This window comes from Pan paniscus, chromosome 18 (assembly GCF_029289425.2).
Source record: "Pan paniscus chromosome 18, NHGRI_mPanPan1-v2.0_pri, whole genome shotgun sequence".
Lineage (NCBI taxonomy): Eukaryota > Metazoa > Chordata > Mammalia > Primates > Hominidae > Pan > Pan paniscus.
In genome coordinates this window covers 98651939-98674304 of record NC_073267.2, presented here as the reverse complement: position 1 = coordinate 98674304, position 22366 = coordinate 98651939, and the positions used below count along the sequence as shown (strand labels likewise).

Here is a 22366-nt window from a genome sequence, read left to right as displayed (position 1 = left end):
AGGCGCCGAGTCTGACTCACAGGGCACGTCTGGGCCTGGCGGCCGGTCCTCACTCCTAACCAGGGCAGCTTCCCCCAGCCCTCAAGGGCAGGGCTGTGTCTGTCTGGACTTCCTCACCACGCTGGTGTGTCTGAGGGCCTCTGTAGCATCCCCCGCCCTCCTGGCCTCCCACAGCCCCTGCAGCGGGTATCTGTGAGGCCCAGGCTGGAGTGAGAGCAGAGTGAGCGCTGGGCCCCAGGGGAGGCCGTCGTGGGCACACCTGTTCCCCCCGCTCCACCAAGAACATCCAGAGCACAGGGCCGGCCTCCCCCCTGTGCCACTGTGCCCAGCGCTGTTTGCTCGGTGTGTGGGGTCTGCCGGGGACGGGAGGCAATCTGGGGGAGCCGGGCTGCCCTGCTGTGTGTCTTCGGTTCCTCGGAGCCCATTTGCCGCATGGGATGTGTGTGATAACCGCGCAGCCTGTGTGCAGGTGCAGAGCCCAGCCTGGGCCACAGCACAGCTTCCTGACCCGGGAGCACCTCGCAGGTGCCACTAGACCACGGGTCGGGAAGGTGGGAGCCTCAGGCGGCTTCTGGGAAGGCGGAGTGGAGGAAGCTGATAGCGGCCACCTAAAGGTTACTGGAGGGACACTTAAGAGAGGGCCTGACCCCTCAGAAGGGCCTTGTTGGAGGTACGGGCTGGTCAGTGCCCTCTGGAGGGTGCGGCCCCTTCCGGTCCAGGCCTGCAGGAGCGGGTAGAAAGGGAGGCCTGGCCTAGCCGGAGCCCCAGCTGTGGGGACGCAGCCCAGGAAGAGGGGCCGGCACGTAGGCCCCCACGTCCCATGTCCCCTCCCGTCCAGGCAGAGGCCACAACACTCAGCAGGGGTCACCTCCCAGGGGCCAGGTCAGGATGGGCAGGGCTGGCCTGATCTGAGGGGTACGCCAAGACCCCCCACCATCCAGGGCACAGGAAGGAAACAGCTGGTGCCTGCCGGCTGCCCAGGGGGAGCCGCTGCACCAGCCCAGCCCAGGGGTGTCTCCATCCTGGAGAAAGGGTTTTCCCCTCCTCCTCGGCGCACACAGGCCAGGCCTCAGCCACAGGCGCGAACACACGGCTGGGGCCTCGGAGGAATTCCGCCCTGAGGGAGCAGGTGGCTCTGAGCTGCCACCGCCCCCCCCCCGCCTAGACCCACACTCTCAGCACGGGTGAGGGGTGGGTCCCCTGGAGAGGGGCACTTGGGGCCACAGTGGAGCAAGAGAGACGAGCGTGTACGTCATAGCCGTGCACGTGTGCGTGCATGTGTGTACATTGTGTGCATGTGTATATGCATGTGTATATGCATGTGTGCGTGCATGTGTGTAAGGGTGGTGGGGGGTGAGTGCAGGCAGGGAAATGGAGGGCTCGCTCTGGGGGCAGGGGAGTTGGTACCCTTTGTAGGGAGCGTGTCCTTCTGTAGGAGGCGGGAGCCAGCCGTGAGTGTGTGCGGGGCTTCAGTCCTCCTGACAGAAGGAGCTGGCCAGGACTTCAGGCCTCCCAGAGGCATCCAGTCCCCCTCCCCTGTCAGCAAGGGACTTGGGAGCCCTGTGACCTCTGACCTGCCTTCAGAGCCTGGAGGTCGCCCCTCAGGCTCCTGAGGCCAAGGGCACAGGGTGCGGGTGTCCCGGGCACAGGAGGGGTGTGCTGGCCGCCTTGCAAGAGGCTTGGCCTTAGCTCTGTCACCTGAGAAAAGGGGTGAGGCCCAGCCCTGGGACTTTCCATAGCAGCCCCATGTCTGCCAGGCCCCTGGAACGCTGACCCCAATAGCAGGGCCAGCCAGGCAGTCACGTCTCAGTGGTCAACAGGCGGCCCTGCAGCGCGCTCATCAGCTGTTCCTTATGTCACCTGCTTGTCCTCAACATGCACTGGCCTGTGTGCACGTGCATCTGCGTGTCCAGCCGCCAGGGGCAGGAACCCACCCAGTGTGTCCTTGGGTGTCCCAGCTCCTCTGCCCCCTGGAACCCCATTAGCAGGCGTTGGGGCTGTGTGCAAATGAAGGCATTGCTCATGGCTGGGAGTCACCTGTCTGGGACATTGCTCAGGGCTGGGAGACACTTGTAGGAGGGACATTGCTCTGCTGGAAAGCACCTGCAGCGCACATTGCTCAGGGCTGGGAGACACTTGTAGGAGGGACATTGCTCTGCTGGAAAGCACCTGCAGCGCACATTGCTCAGGGCTGGGAGGCACCTGTGTGTTGGGGGGGCACATTGCTCAGGGCTGGGAGGCACCTGTGTGTTGGGGGGCACATTGCTCAGGGCTGGGAGGCACCTGTGTGTGGGAAGGCACATTGCTCAGGGCTGGGAGGTGCCTGTGTGTGGGGAGGCACATTGCTCAGGGCTGGGAGGCACCTGTTGTGGGGACATTGCTCAGGGCTGGGAGATGCCTGATTGGGGGTGGGGGTATTGCTTGGGAACATCATGCCAGAGGTGATGGTAGCTGGCCTTTTGGGGGATGAGTGACTTCTCATTTTCCAAGTCTCCTGTGCCTCCAGAAAGTGGGAACTGAGCCATCAAGCCCCCGATGTGTGGAGAAGCCCCTTGCTCCCTGTTCACAGTGAAAACCTGAGCCAGCCTGGTAGGGTTGGTGTCTCCCAGGCCAGGCGTAGGGGCCACACCCCTGCTGGGTGTGAAGGGCCTGACTTCAGCCCTAGAGCAAGTCCCAAGAGTGGTGCCAGGCAGGAGAAGCCACACTCAGAACGCAGTCACTCCACGGCCACCACCATTGTGGGTGCCATCCCAGCCCTTACCCATTGGGGACCTGGGGCAAAGAGGCTTCACCTCCCTGGGAATCCATTTCCAGGTCTGGAAGGGGGTGTGTGTGACCTCTCAGAGCAGGGCCGGAAGGACAGATGGTCAGCATGCTAAGGGCCAGCTCAGCTGCCCTGGGCGGGCCCAGGGCTCCTGCTGTCATCCTCAGCACTACTGTCCTTGTGTCTCATCATTGTTGCCGTCACTATTGACATTGTCACCTTAGTCGCTGCTTCCCTCACTGTCGCCGCCATCTGGGTTGTGTTGTCACCATCACCTTTGTGTCCTCATGTCCGCTTCCCTCCTGCAGTGATGAACGGCAGCAGCCACTCGCCAACAGCCATCAATGGTGCACCGTCCACACCCAACGGCTTCAGCAATGGCCCGGCCACCTCGTCCACAGCCTCCTTGTCCACACAGCACCTGCCCCCGGCCTGCGGGGCCCGGCAGCTCAGCAAGCTCAAGCGCTTCCTCACCACACTGCAGCAGTTTGGCAGCGACATCTCCCCAGAGATTGGGGAGCGCGTGCGCACACTGGTGCTGGGCCTGGTGGTGAGTTGGGCAGGGGCAGCCGGGGCCTTGGGACGTGCATATTCCCTCCGTTTAATGAGGTTGCAGCCACGGCCACTCCTTACATGGGCTCCATGCTGACAACCGGGCGTGGACCCGCTCCCACGATGCCACCTGCACCCTCTCAGGCCGTGCCCAGCTCCTGGGCTGCCTGCCTGCCTCCAACACGGAGCCTCCTCCTCAGGCATGGGTGGGTCGGCGCTGGCTCATATGCCGAGCGGTGCTGATGTGAGGTGGGTTTTCTCCCCTGCAGAACTCAACACTGACGATCGAGGAGTTTCATTCCAAGCTTCAGGAGGCCACCAACTTCCCTCTGCGGCCGTTTGTCATTCCCTTCCTGAAGGTAATGCCAAACCCGTCCCCCGTGCTGCGGGGGCCTCCCTAGAAGGCCCCTAATCCCATTCCTTGCCAGCGTGGACAGCGGTGGACAGGCGGGAAGGGGCTTAAGTGGCCAGATAGGCAGGTGGATGAAGAGGTGTCAGGCATCGATCTTGGCCAACCTGGGACCCTGTGGTACCCTAGGGGAGCACTGCTGACTAGTCAGGGTTGACTCCTACTAGTTAAGGCCTGAAAATTAGTTGCCAGACCGGATGATTATCAGCCCTTAAATCCAGCACAGGACAGAGCTATCCGGTTCGCCTCTGGTTGATGTTGGCCGAATGTGCTCGCTCACTCCACGGGTGATTTTTGAGCACTGACGACGTGCCAGCGTGGGGCAAGGCTCGGGGATAGGGCCCAGGACATGCAGCAGGTCCCTCTTGGAGCCAGCACCCTGGGGTGGGAAGGCGTTCGGTCCACAGCCACTGTCAAATCTGCAGCTGTACGTGGTGGAGAAATATTCCGAAAGTCCTTTGCGTGGAGGCGTGTTGGTGAGGGCTGAGGATGAGGGCGGAGCTAGGTGCAGAGCCAGCGCAGGGTTTTCCAGACAGCAGTAACTGCACGTGCAAAGGCCCTGAGGTATGGGGCGCCCGCTGTGCTTGAGGAACAGCAGAGGGGTTAGTGTGACTGGAACAGAATACGTGGGGTGGAGAGAGCAGTGGTGAGGGTGGGAGGCGGTAGACAGGCGGGAAGGGGCTTCTGTGGCTGCGCAGGCCGATGGATGAAGAGGTGTCAGGTGAAAGCAGGTCAGATGGTCACACCCAGATCAACCGTGGACCAGGGTGGCAGCACGCGGGGCTTGTCAGCTCTGCAGGCTCTCGGCCCGGCCCAAACCTGCTGAATCAGAGCCTGCATTTTTAAAGATGCCAGTCTGAGGAACGGGGATTGCTTGAGGCCAGGAATTCAAGACCAGCCTGGGCAACACAGCTAGACCCCATCTCTACAAAAAATATAAAAATTAGCTGAGCATTGTATGCACCTATGATCCCAGCTACCCGGGAGGCTGAGGTGGGAGGATTGCTTGAATCCAGGAGGTCGAGACTGCAGTGAGCTGTGATCGCGCCACTGCACTCCAGCCTGGGTGACAGAGCAACACCCTGTCTCTGAACGAATGAATGAATGAATGAAGGAAGGAAGCCAGTGATTCCCATGGGAGACTTATTCCCACGCACACACAGACGGGACGGGCACAGGAGTGCCGTGGAGTCAGACTGCCATCTCTGCCGGTCTCCATTTCCCCAAGACGGCTGCACATCTCTAGCAGGAGCTGAGGAAAGGTTCCCCAAATGTGTCTGACCATGTGACCTTCTCTGCCGAGCACGTGTTGGGGTCAGGGTTCCGTGGAGCTTAATTGGGAGCTGCCAGCCTGGCCACACCTTCGGGCCCAGCCTGAGCACTGCCCGTACTGCTGTAGGCTCCATCTCTGCTGGGCCAGGCCTCCCCTCGGGGGTCCAGAGGACAGACCAGACCAGATGCTCCCTGGCTTGAGCCCGAGCCTGCCACTTAGCAGCTGTTGGCCCCTGGGCGAGGCCAGTTCCTCTGTGCTTCGGTTTCTGTATCTGCAAAATGGAATCATCCTCAGGCTGTTGAGGAGACAGCGTGGAGGGACACGCAGAAAGAACAGGGCCTCACTCCCGGGCTCAGGGGAATCTTCCACCTCAGCCTCCCAGGTAGTGGGGACTACAGGGAGGTGAGGCATGTTCTAGATTCACGCGGGGCATCGTCCAGGGATTTGAAATGTCCCCTGGAGGAGGAGGAATCGTGGGGCATCGTCCAGGGATTTGAAATGTTCCCTGGAGGAGGAGGAATCACAGGGCGTCGTCCCTGGAGGAGGAGGAATCGCGGGGCGTCGTCCCTGGAGGAGGAGGAATCGCGGGGCGTCGTCCCTGGAGGAGGAGGAGGAGGAGTCGCGGGGCGTCGTCCCTGGAGGAGGAGGAATCGCGGGGCGTCGTCCAGGGATTTGAAGTGTCCCTGGAGGAGGAGGAATCGCGGGGCGTCGTCCCTGGAGGAGGAGGAATCGCGGGGCGTCGTCCCTGGAGGAGGAGGAATCGCGGGGCGTCGTCCCTGGAGGAGGAGGAGTGCTTCAGGAAGGTCTCTCACAGACCTGCTGATCTGTGTCAAGGTGTAGCATAGGCACTGCCATGTTCCTGATTAACAGGTGGGGAAACTGAGGCTCTGGGTTCCCCCCCAGGTAGTGGAGAGAGGGCACCAGGGCTCAAACCTAGATCTGTCAAACTCCAAACGCCCTGGTCGTCCCAGGGCACGTCCAGGGTCAGACCCTCATTCCCCTCAGTCCCTCCCCAAGGGGACCCCACATCACACCCACCTCTGTTCCCACCCTCGCTCCCTCCCTCCCGCCCCTGCCTCCTCTGCTTTTTCCTGCCCTCCCTCCCTCCACTGCCCCAGTTCTCCCTCCCTCCCACCACCCCCTCCTTTCCTCCTGCCCTCCCTCCTCTATCGCTCCATCCCTCCTCCCGCCTTCCTCCGCCCCCTCCCACGCCCTGCTGTGCTCATGCTCCCAGATGGTGACAAAAGAGAAGCTTCTGGAGTGGCAGGAGCCTGGACCCATCTGGTGTTGTTTGCAGTTCGTTAGCGGCCCTTCCCTTCCCTTCTTTTAACTTGCTGCGGACTCCACCCCTCCCAGTCTTTGGGGACACAGTGCGCCTGCTTATTACCAACAGATGCCCCCAGCCTCAGCCACCCTTGCTTAACCGAGGATCAGGGTCAGGCAGAGAAAGGCCGCAGCATCCCCACCCCTGCCCCCACCAGGCCTACGGCCCCTGACCATGACGTCTGGTCAGGCCCTGGTGTCCCCCGGCCACACCCCAGCAGGCGCCGCCCGCAGCATGGCTCTCGTGAGGGCCGTGTCCACCTCAGTCTCCCGTCGGTACACAGGGGCTCCCACAGCCTGTGTGGGGTAGCTGGAGCTCAGGGCCAGCCCACCTCGTGCCCCCACCCGGGTCCCAGGGCCAGTGGGACATGAAGTCTGTTCACCTCTCTGACATGGAGCTTCTAGGGGGAGGCCAGGAGGATTCAAAAATAAAAAATAAAGATCCTGCGGCCAGTCCTGCTTCCAGGGCTTGTTGCTCAGATACAAGCCAGAACCCTGGCCCTACTGTCCCACCCAGGGAGTAGCCCCCACTCCACCCCACCCCTCCCCCACCCCACCCTTCTACCACCCCCACCCCCACCCCTCCCCCACCCGCACCCTTCCCCCAGCCCACCCCCACCCCTCCCCCACCCCACCTGCACCCTTCCCCCACCCCAGCCCCACCCACACCCTTCCCCACTCCACCCCACCCCTCCCCAACCCCATCCCACCCCTCCCCAGCCCCACCCACACCCTTCCCCCACTCCACCCCACCCCTCCCCAACCCCACCCGCACCCTTCCCCCACCCCACCCGGACCCTTCCCCCACCCTACCCCACCCCTCCCCAGCCCGACGCACACCCTTCCCCCACCCCACCCCACCCCTCCCCAACCCCACCCCTCCCCAACCCCACCCGCACCCTTCCCCCACCCCACCCGCACCCCCCAACCCCACCCACACCCCTGCAGGGCCACAGCCCCTTCAGACACAGAGTGCAGTGGGGGAGTCCGACCTTCCCAGGCCAGACAGGAGGTGCCGAGTGGGAGTGACCCCCAGCCAGCCCCCTTGGGCCTCGGTGTTCCTGACTGTGGCCTGGGCTGGGGGAGGGGTAGCACCTTCCCAAGACATCCACAGCCCGCCAGGCCCAGTCTGGGGTACCCTCACGCAATCCTTGAAGACATCATCCTAGAAACGGCAGGAATCGTGGCTGAGGGGCCGGAGAGGGTGGGGGCCTGCTTGGCTGGAACCCCAGCCCTGGCTTGGGCCCTCTCTCTCGTAGTTGGGGTGGTAAATCTCCCCCACGGGGTGGTGGGAAAGGACTGAGCTGATTTGCCCGGAGCTCCCCGGAGTCTGTCTCGGCCAGAGGCTCCACAGCGCTAGTTTGCAGATACAGCAAGGGTCAGAGAGGTTAAGTGACCAGCCCAAGGCCACAGCCCCTCTATGGCAGAGCCCGCCGTCAGGGAGGCTTTAGCTGGGTGCTTGGCAGAGCAGCGGAGTCCGCGAAAGCCCTTGTAGCTCAACTAGTGCCTCAGCCACTGCCGCCATCGTTGCAAACACCAGTTCCCCAGCCTGAGCTCCCATCTGTGCAGAGGGCAGCTTCAGAAGTTCTGCAGGCAGAACCTCCGTTCACTGGTGGAGTTGGGGCATTTTTGACCAGCTCAGTGTGTGTAGCATTTTAGTGGTGACACCTCCCCGGGTGCCCTGGGCTCTTGGGGACAGAGTGGGGACACTGCCTCGAAGGAGGCACTGCCGGAGGTTCCCACAGTCCCCACCCCATTCTGCAGGCCTTGGGGAGACGTTCCCTGCTTGCCGAGGGCTGCTGTGCATCCGGCCCCCACGCTGATGCTGCCCAGTCCTGGGTCCTCTGCACCCTTTCCTGAGCCTGCCCCACACGCAGCCCAAGGGTCAGGCCTTCCAGAAGCTGGGGGATGCAGCCCCACCCACCGCCCCGGCTCCCAGCTGGCCTCAGCTGGCCCCAGCCAGCCAGGGATCCAGATGTTCTCCCCGCCCTAACAGTGACCAGCTGGTTCCCGAACTGACCAAGAGGAGGCCCCTGGGGAGGGGCTGATGAGGGAGGGAGGATGTTTGGCTCCTCAGACCTCCCGGGACCTCGTTTCCCAGCTCATGCTCCTGATGTGCTCGACAGATGGCCAGTTGGCCCCTGTTCAGCCATCCAAAGAGAAAAACAGGCCGGCAGCCGGCACTGCTCGAGGGCCTGGTGGATGCACTCGTGGGGAAGGGGGAGGCGCTGGCAGGAGAAGGCGGCGTGGCAGCTTTGAAACGCATGAGAAAGTTGGGGAATTGGATTTATTTACAAATGCTTACAACTGCTGGCTCTCCCAAGTGGCCTGCTGCTGGGCCCTGGTCCAGCACGCTCAGAGTCCAGCCTGTCCGCCCTCCCCCGGCAGCTCTGGGAAGACTTTGGGGAAGGCACCCGAGGAGCCCGGCTTGCGGCCCAGCAGTGCCAGCCTGGAGCCAAGGACGAGGCGGCGGGCGCCGCGGGTACACACAGGCGTCAAAGGCAGGGTCTGCATACGAATCCCATACACCGGGCCGTCCTTCGGCCGCATGCTGCGGAGTCCTTACTCGCACACGTGGCTCTTGAGGCCGTCCTCACTGAGGCTGGAGGATCACTGAGCAGCCACAGAATGTGGGTGTCCACGTCCTAGGTCCATACTCCATCGAGGCCAAGGCTGGAAACCAGCAGGAAGGGAAGGGGAAGCTGAACCTCAGGGCTTCCCATCAGGGCTGGAGCAGACACACTGCAGGCAATCCCAGCCGGGTTTCACTCCCAGCTCCCTCGTGTGAGCCGCCTGTAGGCCCAGGGCTGCCTCCCCCTCTCTGAGCCTGCGTTTCCCCAGCTGTGTTGGGTCATGTGGTGCCGGCGGGTGCAGGCGGGAAGACCAACGATGATCTGCTGCCCCTTCGTCCCCTCGCCTTTTCCAGACCATGCCATGGGAGGGAGCTGGGTGCGGTGGGAAAGCCCCACCCTGGGAGTCCAGGATCTGGGCTCAAGTCCCACATGCCCCACATCGCCGTGTGGCCCAGGTGAGGCACTCCTGCGAACCTCTGTGCCCACCCTCCCACGCCACCCTCCCATGGCACTGCTAGGAAGGAACTTGAGGCCCAGAGAGGTCGAGCACCTTGACCTTTGAGGCCCGAGGTCAAGTTGAGCTTTCGGCCACCCAGCCCAGGCCCCCTCTGCTCGGACCTGAGCAGGGCTGTGCACCCCTGCATGCCACCCAGGCTCTCCTTCCCCACCCCACAGGCAAACCTGCCCTTGCTGCAGCGGGAGCTCTTGCACTGTGCACGCCTGGCCAAGCAGACGCCCGCCCAGTACCTGGCCCAGCATGAGCAGCTCCTGCTGGACGCCAGCGCCTCCTCCCCCATCGACTCCTCAGAACTACTACTGGAAGTCAACGAGAACGGCAAGAGGAGGACGCCCGACAGGTACCTGTGGGCTCCGGGCATCTGGGCTGGGGGTGCCGTGGACACGCGGCTCACCCTGCTCCCCTCTGGGTAAGAGAGGGAACTTCCTCTGAGGCTGCAGCCAGCCCGGCCGGCTCTCTCGGGCTGAGGGAGCGTGGCGAGGTGTACTAGGGCCAGCAGGCTTGGTGGCTGCACGGGCGGACACCCCAGTGGGCTGCAGACTCAGATGCTCCGGGGAGCCTAGGAGGACAGGGAGGAGGCGGTGGGAGGATGGCTCTCCCCTGTGTGCCTCCGAGCGTGCCTGGGCTGGGCCCCCTCTGTTGCCCCAGACGCTCTTGTGCTGCTGCTGCCCAAGGGGCAGGTGGTCTCCAGTTACGGAAGCCTGGTGTATCCCTCTCCTCGTTCCCAGAGCAGCGAGTCCGGCTCTTTGACCACCAGGCCCCAGGATCCCATGCAGCTGGAGCAGGGGTTGAGGCTGGCATGGGCCCTGGCAGAGGGGCAGAGAGTGGGGGTGCCGGGCTGGGCTCCCCGGGGCTGGTGTTTTGCTCCGTGTTTCTCTCTCGCCCTTACGTGTCCTCTTTCTCTCTGCCCATGCCTGTCTGCCTCTCACCCCACCTGCACCTCTGTCCCCGGTTCATCATGTGTCCACTGCCCTCGCCCCACCTGCTCTTGGGGCTAGGACCAAAGAGAACGGGTCAGACCGCGACCCGCTGCACCCCGAGCACCTCAGCAAACGGCCATGCACCCTGAACCCTGCCCAGCGCTACAGCCCCAGCAACGGGCCACCGCAGCCCACACCGCCGCCGCACTACCGCCTGGAGGACATAGCCATGGCCCACCACTTCCGAGATGCCTACCGCCACCCAGATCCCCGGGAGCTACGAGAGCGCCATCGGCCGCTTGGTGAGCAGCGTGGTGGGGCGGGAGCGTGGACGCGTGTTACAGGAGCACACATGCGCCCACATGTACACCTGAGCATGTGGGCACAGGGCACCACGGGCAGCTGTGTGCATCTGAGCTCGGGAGACCCCTTCCCCCTGCCTGGCATTCCCCCTGGAGCAGAGCGGTGGCTGCAGAGGGGCCTGTCCTGGGCCCTGAACCCACCTCCCCCCCCGGGGTGGGCAGCCTTGGGCCTGGAACTGCCCACGTGGTTCTCATCCGAACTTGGCAATTCCCACAGTCCACCCACAGGTGAGTCACGTGGCTCTCTGCTTCTCAGTTTCCTCCTCTGTCACCTGGGTCAGACGAGAGTCCCAACTCTCAGAGTCCAAGGCCTGGGGGAGTTAATGCAGGGCCCAGCAAGGGCTGCCGTGAGGCCTGGCTGGTATCTAGAGCAGGAGAGGGGCACAGAGTCTCAGCGTGAGGCCTGGCTGGCGTGGATAACAGAGAGGTGGGCACGGAGTCTCGGTGCATTTTACCCTTCACTCGTTTCTGAGCCCGTCAGCGGGGTGGCGTCAGCACCCCCATACCACAGATGAGGAGACTGAGGCCTGAGAGCACACATAATGCACCCACAGTCTCACAGCCCAGCCTGCCTGACGTTTTGACAGCCTCTGTGCTGAGGACCCAGAGATGGTCAGGCCCAGCCCCACCCCAGGAGCCCCCCAGGACAGGCTGCAGGGAGGCCTCCAGTCTGCCATGCTGAGACAGAGGCCCAGGGCACGGTGGGGACCCAGCGGCAGGGTCAGCAGAGGCCTTGCCCTACACAAGGCCATCTCCCAGCCCCCACCTTGCGGAGGGTTCCAGGGCCCAGGCAGCAGGTGACGGCGTCTGGCATGCTGCAGCCGGGTCAGGCAGGTGCTACTCCCACCCGCTTCTGCTAATACAGAAATAAACGCCAGCTGTCGGGCACGTCTCAGCCACTATTTTGGTTGGGGTGTTGGTGCCAGCTGCAGCTTCACAGGCGGCAGAGCAGGCTGGTGACTGAGCTGTGGCTGCCACTTCCCCACCTCCTCTGCAATTTGGGGGAGCCATTTCAGGTTCGGAGGCTAGGAGATCTTTAGGGGCTGAAAAGGGCCCAAAGAGGGAGACCTCAGCCCTGGAAGCGTGGGCCGTGGCCAAATGCAGAAAACAGTGGGGCCTGGAAGCCTCTGATGTCTCCAGAAGTCGTGGGCGCAGCTACCACGAAAGAGTTATAAGCCACTGCTGGGGTCACTAACGTCTCCTGTGGGCACAGCCACCGCGGAAGAGTCGGCCACTGCTGGGCGTCACTCACATCCCCCGTGGGCACAGCCACTGCAAGAGAGTCGGCCACTGCCGGGCATCACTCACATCTCCCGTGGGTGCAGCCGCTGCGAGAGTCGGCCACTGCTGGGCGTCACTCACATCCCCTGTGGGCACAGCCACTGCAAGAGAGTCGGCCACTGCCGGGCATCACTCACATCTCCGGTGGGCACAGCCACTGTGAGAGAGTCGGCCACTGCCGGGCATCACTCACATCTCCCGTGGGCACAGCCACTGCGAGAGAGTCAGCCACTGCCGGGCGTCACTCACATCCCCCGTGGGCACAGCCACTGTGAGAGAGTCGGCCACTGCCGGGCGTCACTCACGTCTCCCGTGGGCGCAGCCACCGCGGAAGAGTCGGCCACTGCCAGGCGTCACTCACATCTCCCGTGGGCGCAGCCACTGCGAGAGAGTCAGCCACTGCCAGGCGTCACTCACATCCCCCGTGGGCGCAGCCACCGCAGAAGAGTCGGCCACTGCCGGGCGTCACTCACATCTCCCGTGGGCGCAGCCACTGCGAGAGAGTCAGCCACTGCCAGGCGTCACTCACATCCCCCGTGGGCGCAGCCACCGCAGAAGAGTCGGCCACTGCCGGGCGTCACTCACATCTCCCGTGGGCGCAGCCACTGTGAGAGAGTCGGCCACTGCCGGGGTCACTCACATCCCCCGTGGGCACAGCCACCGCAGAAGAGTCGGCCACTGCCGGGCATCACTCACATCTCCCGTGGGCGCAGCCACTGTGAGAGAGTCGGCCACTGCTGGGGTCACTCACATCCCCCGTGGGCACAGCCACCGCAGAAGAGTCGGCCCCTGCCGGGCGTCACTCACATCCCCCGTGGGCACAGCCACCGCAGAAGAGTTGGCCACTGCCGGGCGTCACTCACATCTCCCGTGGGTGCAGCCACCGCAGAAGAGTCGGCCACTGCCGGGCGTCACTCACGTCTCCCGTGGGTGCAGCCACCGCAGAAGAGTCGGCCACTGCCGGGGGTCACTCACGTCTTAGTTTCTGGTGACCTGTGGGAGTGGCCTCTGCGGCTTCAGTCCTGGAGCCTGTCAAAAGGGAAAAACCTTAGACACGCTGTATTGAACAGAGTTTAACTGAGCAAAGAACAACCCCGAATAGGATGGGCCTCAGAGCCAGCGTGTTCCGAGAGCCCTGGCCTCGGCATGGCTGGCGGTGTTCACAGGCAGAGACAGGAGGCGGGTGCCGAGGCCACGTGGTTGGGTGGTGTTTGGCGTGGCTTCATCAGAGTCATGGGTGCCTGCAGGTGACCGCAGAGGGCTGCCGCGAATGACTGAGACCAGCTCCTCCCAGCGAGGTTACCCATTGATTCACGGACTAAGGCAGGTCCAGGTCGTGGTGTGACTCGGCACTGAGGCATCCTCAGGCCACGCTTAGTCTAACAAAGCCTTCCCGGGCAGTGGCTGAGGACACTGCTCCAGCTCCAGCCAGCCTCGGTCCACACCCCACCCCCACTGCTCCCTGCCTGGTGACCACGGGCAAACACATCCTCTTAACCAGCCTCAGTTTCCTCAGCTGCAGAATGGGACTGAGACTGAACCCTCCCTTGGAGGTGTGTGCCGTGTTGCAGGGGAAGAGCAGTCGGCCCAGAGCCCCAGGCGGCTCAGTAACCCAGGCATCCTCCATGGTCACCAAGTCAACCAGCCCTTCAGTTACCCTGTCCATCGTCCCCAGCGGGCACAGCCCATGGGTGGGGCCTGGGAGCAGAGGGCGGGGTCTGGGAGAATAGGGCAGAGACTGGCTGTGGGTGGGACCTAAGCGTGCACCTCCCCCATCCACAGTGGTGCCTGGGTCCCGGCAGGAAGAAGTGATCGACCACAAGCTCACAGAGCGTGAGTGGGCAGAAGAGTGGAAGCACCTCAACAACGTGAGTGTCCACACACAGCCACGCCCAGGCACACAGCCACGCACACACACAGCCATGCACACACAGCCACGCCCACAGCCATGCCCACACACAGCCACACCCATGCACACAGCCACGCCCAGACAAGCCACGCCCACACAGCCACAGCCACACCCACACACAGCCACACTCATGCACACCCCCCATGCACACAGTCACACCCACGCACACAGCCACACCCACACACAGCCATACACAGCCACACCAGTGCACACAGCCACACTGACACACAGCCACACCAGTGCACACAGCCACACCCACACACACAGCCATACCCATGCACACAACCCCCCCATGCAGACAGCCACACCCACGCACAGCTACGCCCACACACAGCTACACCCACACACACAGCCATGTCCCCACACAGCCACACCTGTATGCCTATGCATAAACACGGCCATGGCTCTGCCCCATGGGGCCTGGGGCTGCTGGAGACAGCAGGGCTGTGTGGGCGCCCCTGAGCTCAGTGCCCGCCTGTGTGGCCTGCCCCGTCCCTGCGCAGCGGCTGGGTCCTTCACCTGAGCCCCCCTCCTCCCAGCTGTCAGCGCAGCCCAGGCATCTCGAGAGGCCCAGGGAGGAGGATTTCTAAAACCCTCATGGCGGGCCTTGCTTCCCTCCGCTTACTTTCTGCTCACTGGCTCTTCCCAGAGTCTATCCTGAGTCTTGCAAGAAGTGTGGGCAAAAGCAGTGCCGAGGCCTCTTTGAGGCAGGACGTGTTCGGGGACGGCCCCGGAACTGGGCTCCTCAGAACCCACCCACCCCATCCTGCAGCACGTCCCAGGAGGGGTCGCCAGGCATGGGGCCAGCACGCCTCCCAGCACTGTTGTCAGCCTCACCCCTCGCCCTCGTGCTTTTTGGAAGGGGAGCCCAGGCGGAAAGCCAGGTCCCTGAGGCAGAGCCCCGCTGAGCGGGTTAAAAAGGAGAATCCCAAACTCCTGCTGCGTCTAGGCCTGTGTCCGTGTGAGTCTGGTACCCCCAGGCGCTCGGCAGTCCCAGGCTAGGGACCCATCTGTGCAAGCCATGGAGGTGAGGGAGCCCTCCCTCACCCCCTTACTCTCACGGGCGGTGGGCTGGTCGGGCACCCATCCTGTCCGGGGCTCTGGCCGAGTGGGCTGGGGGAGTGTCTGGTGCGTCCCGGTCCCTCTGAGGTGCCGAAGGCTGCGCCGCCCGCCCCCAGCTCCTGAACTGCATCATGGACATGGTGGAGAAGACGCGGCGCTCGCTCACGGTGCTGCGCAGGTGCCAGGAGGCCGACCGCGAGGAGCTCAACCACTGGGCGCGACGCTACAGCGACGCCGAGGACACAAAGAAGGGCCCCGCTCCCGCCGCGGCCCGGCCCCGCAGCAGCTCCGCCGGTCCTGAAGGGCCTCAGCTAGGTGCGTGTGGGGTGTGGGGGGAGGGAGCAGACACGGGGTGCTCTGGTGGGGCGGACACCTGGGAGCTGTCAGGCAGGCAGTGCGACGGAACACCAGGCAGAACAGTTTCGCTTGAGAAAGAGGTACCTTTTTCACTTTGTAGGAAAACACGGGCTGGTCTGCCAGGAAGCCTGGAGCTCAGAGCGTCTGGTGGGCCAGAGGCTCGGAGCTGGGAGGCCCTGAGGGTCTCTGCTCCTCTGCCTCAGTGACGGATACTGACACAGGAGAGGCCCAGGACACACACGGCTCCCAGCCGAGTCCAAGGTCCACAGCTCCAGTGCCCCCCGTGCCCGGGCACTGCCCTGGGTGCCTGGTGACTGAGCCAGACCTTGTCCGAGGGCACCTGGGCCTCCCCCCAGGGACGCACACACTCACGCCCTGCACTCAGGGCCCAGCCAGGGTGGGGAGGGCCCCAGCGTGGGAGGGGCAGCCACGTGGCCCATCCTGTGTGACGCCGGCCTCTGTTTCAGACGTGCCTCGCGAGTTCCTGCCGAGGACCCTCACCGGCTACATGCCCGAGGACATCTGGAGGAAGGCTGGTGAGTGGGGGTGCGGGGGCCTGGCGAGCAGAGCTGTGGGAGGCCAGGGCCCCAGATGCGCTTCTCACCAGCTCAGCTTTGAAGAGCTTCTGTCTCTCTCTGGGGGCTCAGGCTACAAAGCTTTATGCATTCCGCTGTGTGGCTCACGGAGAGGTCAGAGTAGATTCACACTCAGGGCAGGACAGCTGCTACCTGCGCCTACCAGGAAATGGATCGGTGGCCGCCCAGCAGAATAAAGTGGGTCCTGGACCTGCACACCCAGGAGGGCACGCAGAAGCGCACACACTCGGAGCCTGGGCACGTCAGGCACGCGTGGCCAGAGTCCGGGCAGAATGGGGTCAGAACAGGGGCAGACGTGGAGCTGGGCGCTGGGCAAGGCTGTGGGGACATTTGCTCATGCCGTGGGAATCAGCCTTGGGGGAGGGGCTGGGGCAGAGCCAGATATGTGGGCAGCAAGAGGGGTTAGGGTTGGGGTTGGGGTTAGGGTTAGGGTTAGGGTTAGGGTTAGGGTTAGGGTTGGGCAGCGGTACCGCGGTCTCCAGCTGGCCTCAGGGTCTCTTTCAGTGGTGGAGTTGAAACATGGCCTCCCCAGCTGTGCGGGCAGTGCTCCCTGGAGGCTGCTCTGAGCCTACCCCATCTTAGCACAGATCAGGATCTGTGTGTGGCTGTGTGTGGGTCGGGGAGCATGGTCTTCAGAGGCCAGCCAGGTTAAAGGATGGCAAGTGCGGTGAGGATAACAGCAGGGTCTGGGGTGACAGCACAGAGCCCTGGACGAGGGGGCTTCCTGGGCTGCGTCTGGGTGGGGCCAGAGGTGAAGGCGGAACGGCAGAGTTATCCAAGTGCTTCAGGTCAGCAGCAGCTCCCCCGGCTCGCGTTAGGAATGCAGATTCCGGGTGCGCCCCTGGCTGACCAGGCCCTGGGGTGGGCCTCGCCATTGCCCTGCAGGGGTGCAGTGCCTGGGGAGCCGCTGCGGTAGAGTGCAAGCTTTGACTTGTGACGCCATGTGACCCAGCTTTGCACACACATGCCTGGGATGCCTGCGTTTATTTGCATGCACTTGTCTGCACAGGCATGAGGGCCATCAACGTGTGTCTGTGTGTGCACAGATGCTACGTGTGTTCAGCTGCACACAGCCCTTGTCCCCAGGTTGTGGCCACGCGTAGGAAGTCCAGAGACCCATCTGGGATGGCCCATGTGACCGCCAGCCCTGCCCATGTTCTTTGCAGAAGAGGCCGTGAATGAGGTGAAGCGGCAGGCCATGTCGGAGCTGCAGAAAGCCGTGTCGGACGCGGAGCGCAAAGCGCACGAGCTCATCACCACGGAGCGTGCCAAGATGGAGCGGGCCCTGGCCGAGGCAAAGCGGCAGGCCTCCGAGGACGCCCTGACGGTCATCAACCAGCAGGAGGACTCCAGCGAGGTAGGGCCACCCGGCCACGCTGACACCCATCCCCTGCCTCGGCTCCCGTGCGGTCCCACGCCACCCCCATGAGGATTCTGAGCCTCCACGTGGCATCAGCACAGTTGTCACGGGCATCCTGCAGCAGGCACGCCATCCCTGCCTACACTGTGCTTTATCAGCCAGAGATCCCACATGGTTTAGTGAGGCGTCCTATGGATGTCCCCGTTCTGTAGTTCCAGAAACTGAGGGCTCGAGAGGGTTGGCAGCTTGTCTGAGGTCACGGCCTTGGGAAGTGGTGGGGCCAGGACTCGAGCCCAGGTTGGCTGATGCTGAGATGGAGTTTCACTCTTGTTGCCCAGACTGAAGTGATCTTGTTGCCGTGGCATGACCTTGGCTCGTTACAACCTCCGCCTCCCGGGTTCAAGCGGTTCTCCTGCCTCAGCCTCCCGAGTAGCTGGGATTACAGGCGCCCGCCACCACACCTGGCTAATTTTTGTATTTTTAGTAGAGATGGGGTTTTGCCACGTAGGCCAGGCTGGTCTCGAACTCCTGACCTCAGGTGATCCACCCGCCTCGGCATCCCAAAGTGCTGGGATGACAGAAGCGAGCCGCTGTGCCTGGCCTGAAACCCGTGTTCTCTAGCCTGTGAGAGCAGCAGCATCCAGGAGAGCTATGAGGGCCCCAGGTGGCGTCTGAGGCGCCCGGCTCCCTCCCGGTGCACACGGCAGGCCTGAGAATTACGATGCTTGTGCCCGTGCACCTGGGAGGCAGGCGGGGGCAGAGGACCCTCCGCGACCCTTTTCTGCCTTGTCCACGAAGAGGGGACAGGGAGAGACCCTTTCCAGGGGAGCCCCAGGAATGTCCCTTGAGATAGGGCGGATCTCTATCTGAAGCCCCTGTGTGCATCTGTGCCTGGGCCAGCCCCGGGGTGGGAGGAGATGGAGCCCCATCGATTCAGGGGTCTCTGCACCGGCCCTTTCCACGCCTGCTCTCAGCTAGGGAGAAGCTAGACCACCACAGGCACAACTCTCACAGAGCTGGCACTGAGAAGGAAACACCAAACGCAGAAGTGAGGCATGCAGTTTCGGGAGGTGGAAGTGTGTGGGGAGTGGGGCTGTGGAGGCCTCACGGCAGGTGACACCTGAGCAGATGCCGGGAGGAATGAAGCTGGCCACGCAGGCATCGGGGGAGCGGGCCCAGCGGAGGGACCGGCAGGGGCCAGGGCCTGGAGCGGGGACTGTGCCTGGCAGTGCCTAGTCCGCAGGGAGGCTGCTGCTGCAGTGGCAGTGAGGGCGAGGTGGGGTGGGAGGTGGCACCAGAGGCTTTGGAGGCCAAATAGGGACCTGGGCTTCTCCCCTGGGGCAGGTTTGGGCTTCCCACCCCACAGCCCAACCGTCTGTGAGAGATCCAGCCAGGCCCCAAGAAGAAATATGCTCAGGCTTTGTGTGGCATCTCCTACCTGCTCTGCCCACAGGCTTTTTGTGGCATCCCCCACCCCCTCTGCCCACGGGGATGCCTAGGGCACAACTCACCCTACAGGAAGGGAGCAGAGCCCACCACAGGGTGGGGGCAGAGGTGGAGGGGGTGCAGCGGAGGCAGGGGGTGGGGCAGGGGTGGGGCAGAGGTGGGGAGGGGGACGGGTGGGGGTGGATACAGCAGAGGTAGGGGTGGGGCAGAGGTGGGGAGGGGGACGTGTGGGGGTGGATGCAGCAGAGGCGGGTGGGGCAGAGGTGGGGACAGGGACAGGGGTGGGGTGGATGCAGCAGAGGCGGATGGTGAGATCTCAGCAGCCTCAATCCTGCCGGGGCCACGCCCTTCAGTTTTGCGGTTTTGGAGCCTGGTGAGCTCAGGAGGGCTTCCCGGAGAGGAGGCAGGGATCGTTGTCCAGTTAGCACAGCGCAGACCTATCTGGGTGGGCTGGAGCGTGAGACACGGTAGTGGGACGCCGTCCCGCACAATGGCCCAGTGAGTGGCTATATCTGGGGCATGGCCCGAGGGCTGTGGGGCTTTGGAGTTTCTCTCTTCTCACCTGGTGATGACGTGGCTGGGTCTGAATGGCTTGGTTGAGGCGTGTGTTGGGGATTCGGGTGGCCAGACCCAGCCCTGACTGGCCCCTCTGCCCCCACCCAGAGCTGCTGGAACTGCGGGCGGAAAGCCAGTGAGACGTGCAGCGGCTGCAACGCAGCACGCTACTGCGGGTCCTTCTGCCAGCATCGGGACTGGGAGAAGCATCACCACGTGTGTGGCCAGAGCCTGCAGGGCCCCGCGGCCGTGGGGGCCGACCCGGTGCCTGGACCGCCCGAAGCCGCCCACAGCCTGGGCCCCTCCCTGCCTGTGGGCGCTGCCAGCCCCAGCGAAGCCGGCTCTGCGGGGCCTTCTCGCCCCGGCTCCCCCAGCCCACCTGGCCCACTGGACACCGTGCCCCGCTGACCCCACTGGCCCCCGGCCTGCCGGACACAGCACCGTGCCAACCCCACCCAGCTCCAGGCCCACCGGATGCTGTGCCTGGTCTCCAATGCCCGGCCTGCCAGACACTGCGCCCCGCCTGACCTGGGGGAGCCGACCAATTAGTCGCTGCTGCTACTGCCCCTCTCCGAAAGAAGACACAGAACCAACAAAACCGCATTCAGTGCACCTGCCTCAGCTACCTAATGATTCCGCGCGGAGACCTCCTGACAACCTCTTTTCAAGCATCCTCAGAAGCCTCGACTGAGCTTTAGACAGCAGAGCAGATGCCGCAGGCGCGGCGGCTCTGCCCACCTCTCTTTCTTTTCCTCTCTGTCTGTCTCTCCCCCTCTGTCTTCTCTATCCTCTCTCTCTCTATGACTGTCACACACTTTCTCTTCAATGAAAAAATCGAATTGGTGGCTTATATTTTCAGCAAAGAATTTTGGGGGGTTTTGTTTGTTGGCAAAAGAGCTACTCAGAAATGGACAAAGAAAACGGGGGGTTCTCCCCCTCCTGATTAAAAAGGGAGAAAGAAAACTGCGATTTTATAGCTGGAGATCTGAACCCAGCTGTGCCCCTCCCCCAGGGGCGTGAGGCTGATCAGCGAAGACGGGAGGAAAGATTTCGATTTCTGACTCAAGATGCATTTTTGGTTTCAGATTTTTTTTCCTGTAATGTTAAACTCTTTGGCTTTAAGTAAAAAATCCAAAAAGTTTTTTTAAAAAAGCAAAGGAAGCATACTTGTGAACTACCTTGCTAGCTAGCCAGCCAAGGATACCGGACACACCTCTGCTCCAAAGGAAATCCAAAAAAGCAAACACAAGAAATCAAAATCCAAAATTTGTTTGTCACTGCCAAAGTATTTTTTTCACTGTTTCACTTGCTCTTGGGTTTGTTTGGATGTGGGTCTTTTTCTCTTCTGTTCTGATTTTGTTTGTGGGTGTCGGGATATTGGGGTGCAGAGGGTTTGTGCCCAGTGAGAAGCGACTTTTGTTCTCTTCTGCGTAGGCGTTGGTGTGTCCGCCGCGTGTGCGTGGTCCGTGTGCCGTTGCTCCGGCCTGCGTCTCTGTGTGTGTAGGAAAGGACACGCCGTCTGTCCTCACGCCCCCTGTGACTTTTCATATTTCCTTTTTCCACTTGTGGAAAAAAAGTGCTAAAGTTTTCTTCCCAGAGAGAGCATAATTCCGAAACAAAACTGTGACAATCTTTTGGGTTGATTCTCGACTGCTTTTCCAGCATGCGGAGCCAGCAGGCCTCCCTGGAACACTGCTTCCCGGCCAGCCCGTCCTCCTCTACCTCTCTCCTCTCCGCGCCCTCCGACCTCTCTCGTCCCCCTCACCCCAACTCCGACCTCTCTCAGCCCCATCGCCCCAACTCCGACCTCTCTCGGCCCCATCGCCCCACCGCAGCTACTCCCCTTTCTTCCAAACTTTTGCAGAAAAAACAAAAAAACTACAAACAAAAGCAGCCCTCTGCCTCCTCCCCAGGGAAGACCCTGACCGTGTACATAGCCCTGGTGCTCCTGCCCAGCCACCCCTCAGATGCATTCGCCTCTGGCCCTGGGGTGTGTCTCGGTGACGTTTTCTATCAGACGTGCTCCCTCCCATCCTCCAGCCCTGCCCACCCTCCCTCCACTCCTCTCAACTGCCTCAGCGATTTCAAGAAGGAAATAAAGGGATAAAGAAATTCATGCTTGCACCGAGTGCGAGGACAGACAGCAGGCACGGCCCGCAGCCTGGCATCTGTGCACGTGGTGCGGCCCGTAGCTTGGCATCTGTGCGTGTGGTGTGGCCCGTGGCCTGGCATCTGTGTGCATGGCGTGGCCCGTGGCCTGGCATCTGTGCGCGTGGCGTGGCCCGTGGCCTGGCATCTGTGTGCGTGGCTATCAGGAGTTCCAGGAACTCAGTGCAATACGGGAGTGACCCAGCTACTGAACCAGCCGCGAACAGCCTGCCAGAGGCCTGAAGCTGAGAGTGTACGTTAATGTGAATGTATATAGTCTTTGCAGAGGTCCAAATGATATTCATGATGGTAATAAACGAGATGTTTGCCAAATAAAAAACAGAAACCGCGGGAGTTGCGAAGTGTAGGAAACAGATTTTCAAAGAAATCTGAACAGTGGCCCCGAGGGGAGGAGCGGTTTGCCTGCTGGTGGTTCTTTCACGGTGGTAAAAATTCATTCTTTGAGCATCATAAGGATGGATCCTGTCGGGTCACCACCGGTCAGGTACCATCTGGAACCAAGTCTGACAACAGAAACCTCGTTCTGAAAGTCAAGATAGAGCGAGTCTGTCCTCCAGATAGTGCCCTGGCCCCGGCACCACCTCCATTCCTCAGTGACAGGCCCAGCAAGCTCCCCAAGGTTTGCTTTTGTGGGTTTCAGAGAAGCAAGGACCAGTCTGGGATTTGGGCTCTCGGTTAAGTGGCAGAAGCGCGCCTCTCCTCCTTCCAGGGCTGCGGTTCTCCAGCTCTGAACCCACACAGCGGCGGCAGCGGACACGCCCGTGCCCACGAAGGGGACTTGCCTCCCTTGGAGGTAGGCGTCCTGGGACTCTTCTCATCTCTCTCCCCCACTGGGGCTCCATCTTGTCCCCACCCACACTCCAGTGCCCTTCCAGGTGGGCAGGGTAGTTGGCTGTGGTGATCAAAGGCTCTAGGGGACAGGAAATGGGTACAGTGCT

The 22366-nt window shown here is 62.6% G+C and overlaps 1 protein-coding gene across 3 annotated transcripts in view; it reads left to right on the top strand.

The window, feature by feature from the left end:
- CBFA2T3 (CBFA2/RUNX1 partner transcriptional co-repressor 3) overlaps positions 1–20880 on the top strand; it is a 69113-nt gene extending 48233 nt beyond the window's left edge. For all 3 annotated transcript variants that reach the window (XM_034940916.3, XM_034940915.3, XM_034940917.3), the window contains 9 exons: positions 3073–3314; positions 3586–3675; positions 9570–9751; positions 10410–10633; positions 13757–13842; positions 15062–15260; positions 15770–15838; positions 17065–17255; positions 19368–20880. In XM_034940916.3, the coding sequence (XP_034796807.1) occupies positions 3073–3314; positions 3586–3675; positions 9570–9751; positions 10410–10633; positions 13757–13842; positions 15062–15260; positions 15770–15838; positions 17065–17255; positions 19368–19667 (1583 nt within the window). In that variant the 3' untranslated portion in view covers positions 19668–20880. The remainder of the gene's footprint in view (positions 1–3072; positions 3315–3585; positions 3676–9569; positions 9752–10409; positions 10634–13756; positions 13843–15061; positions 15261–15769; positions 15839–17064; positions 17256–19367) is intronic.
- The last annotated feature ends 1486 nt before the right edge of the window (positions 20881–22366 follow it).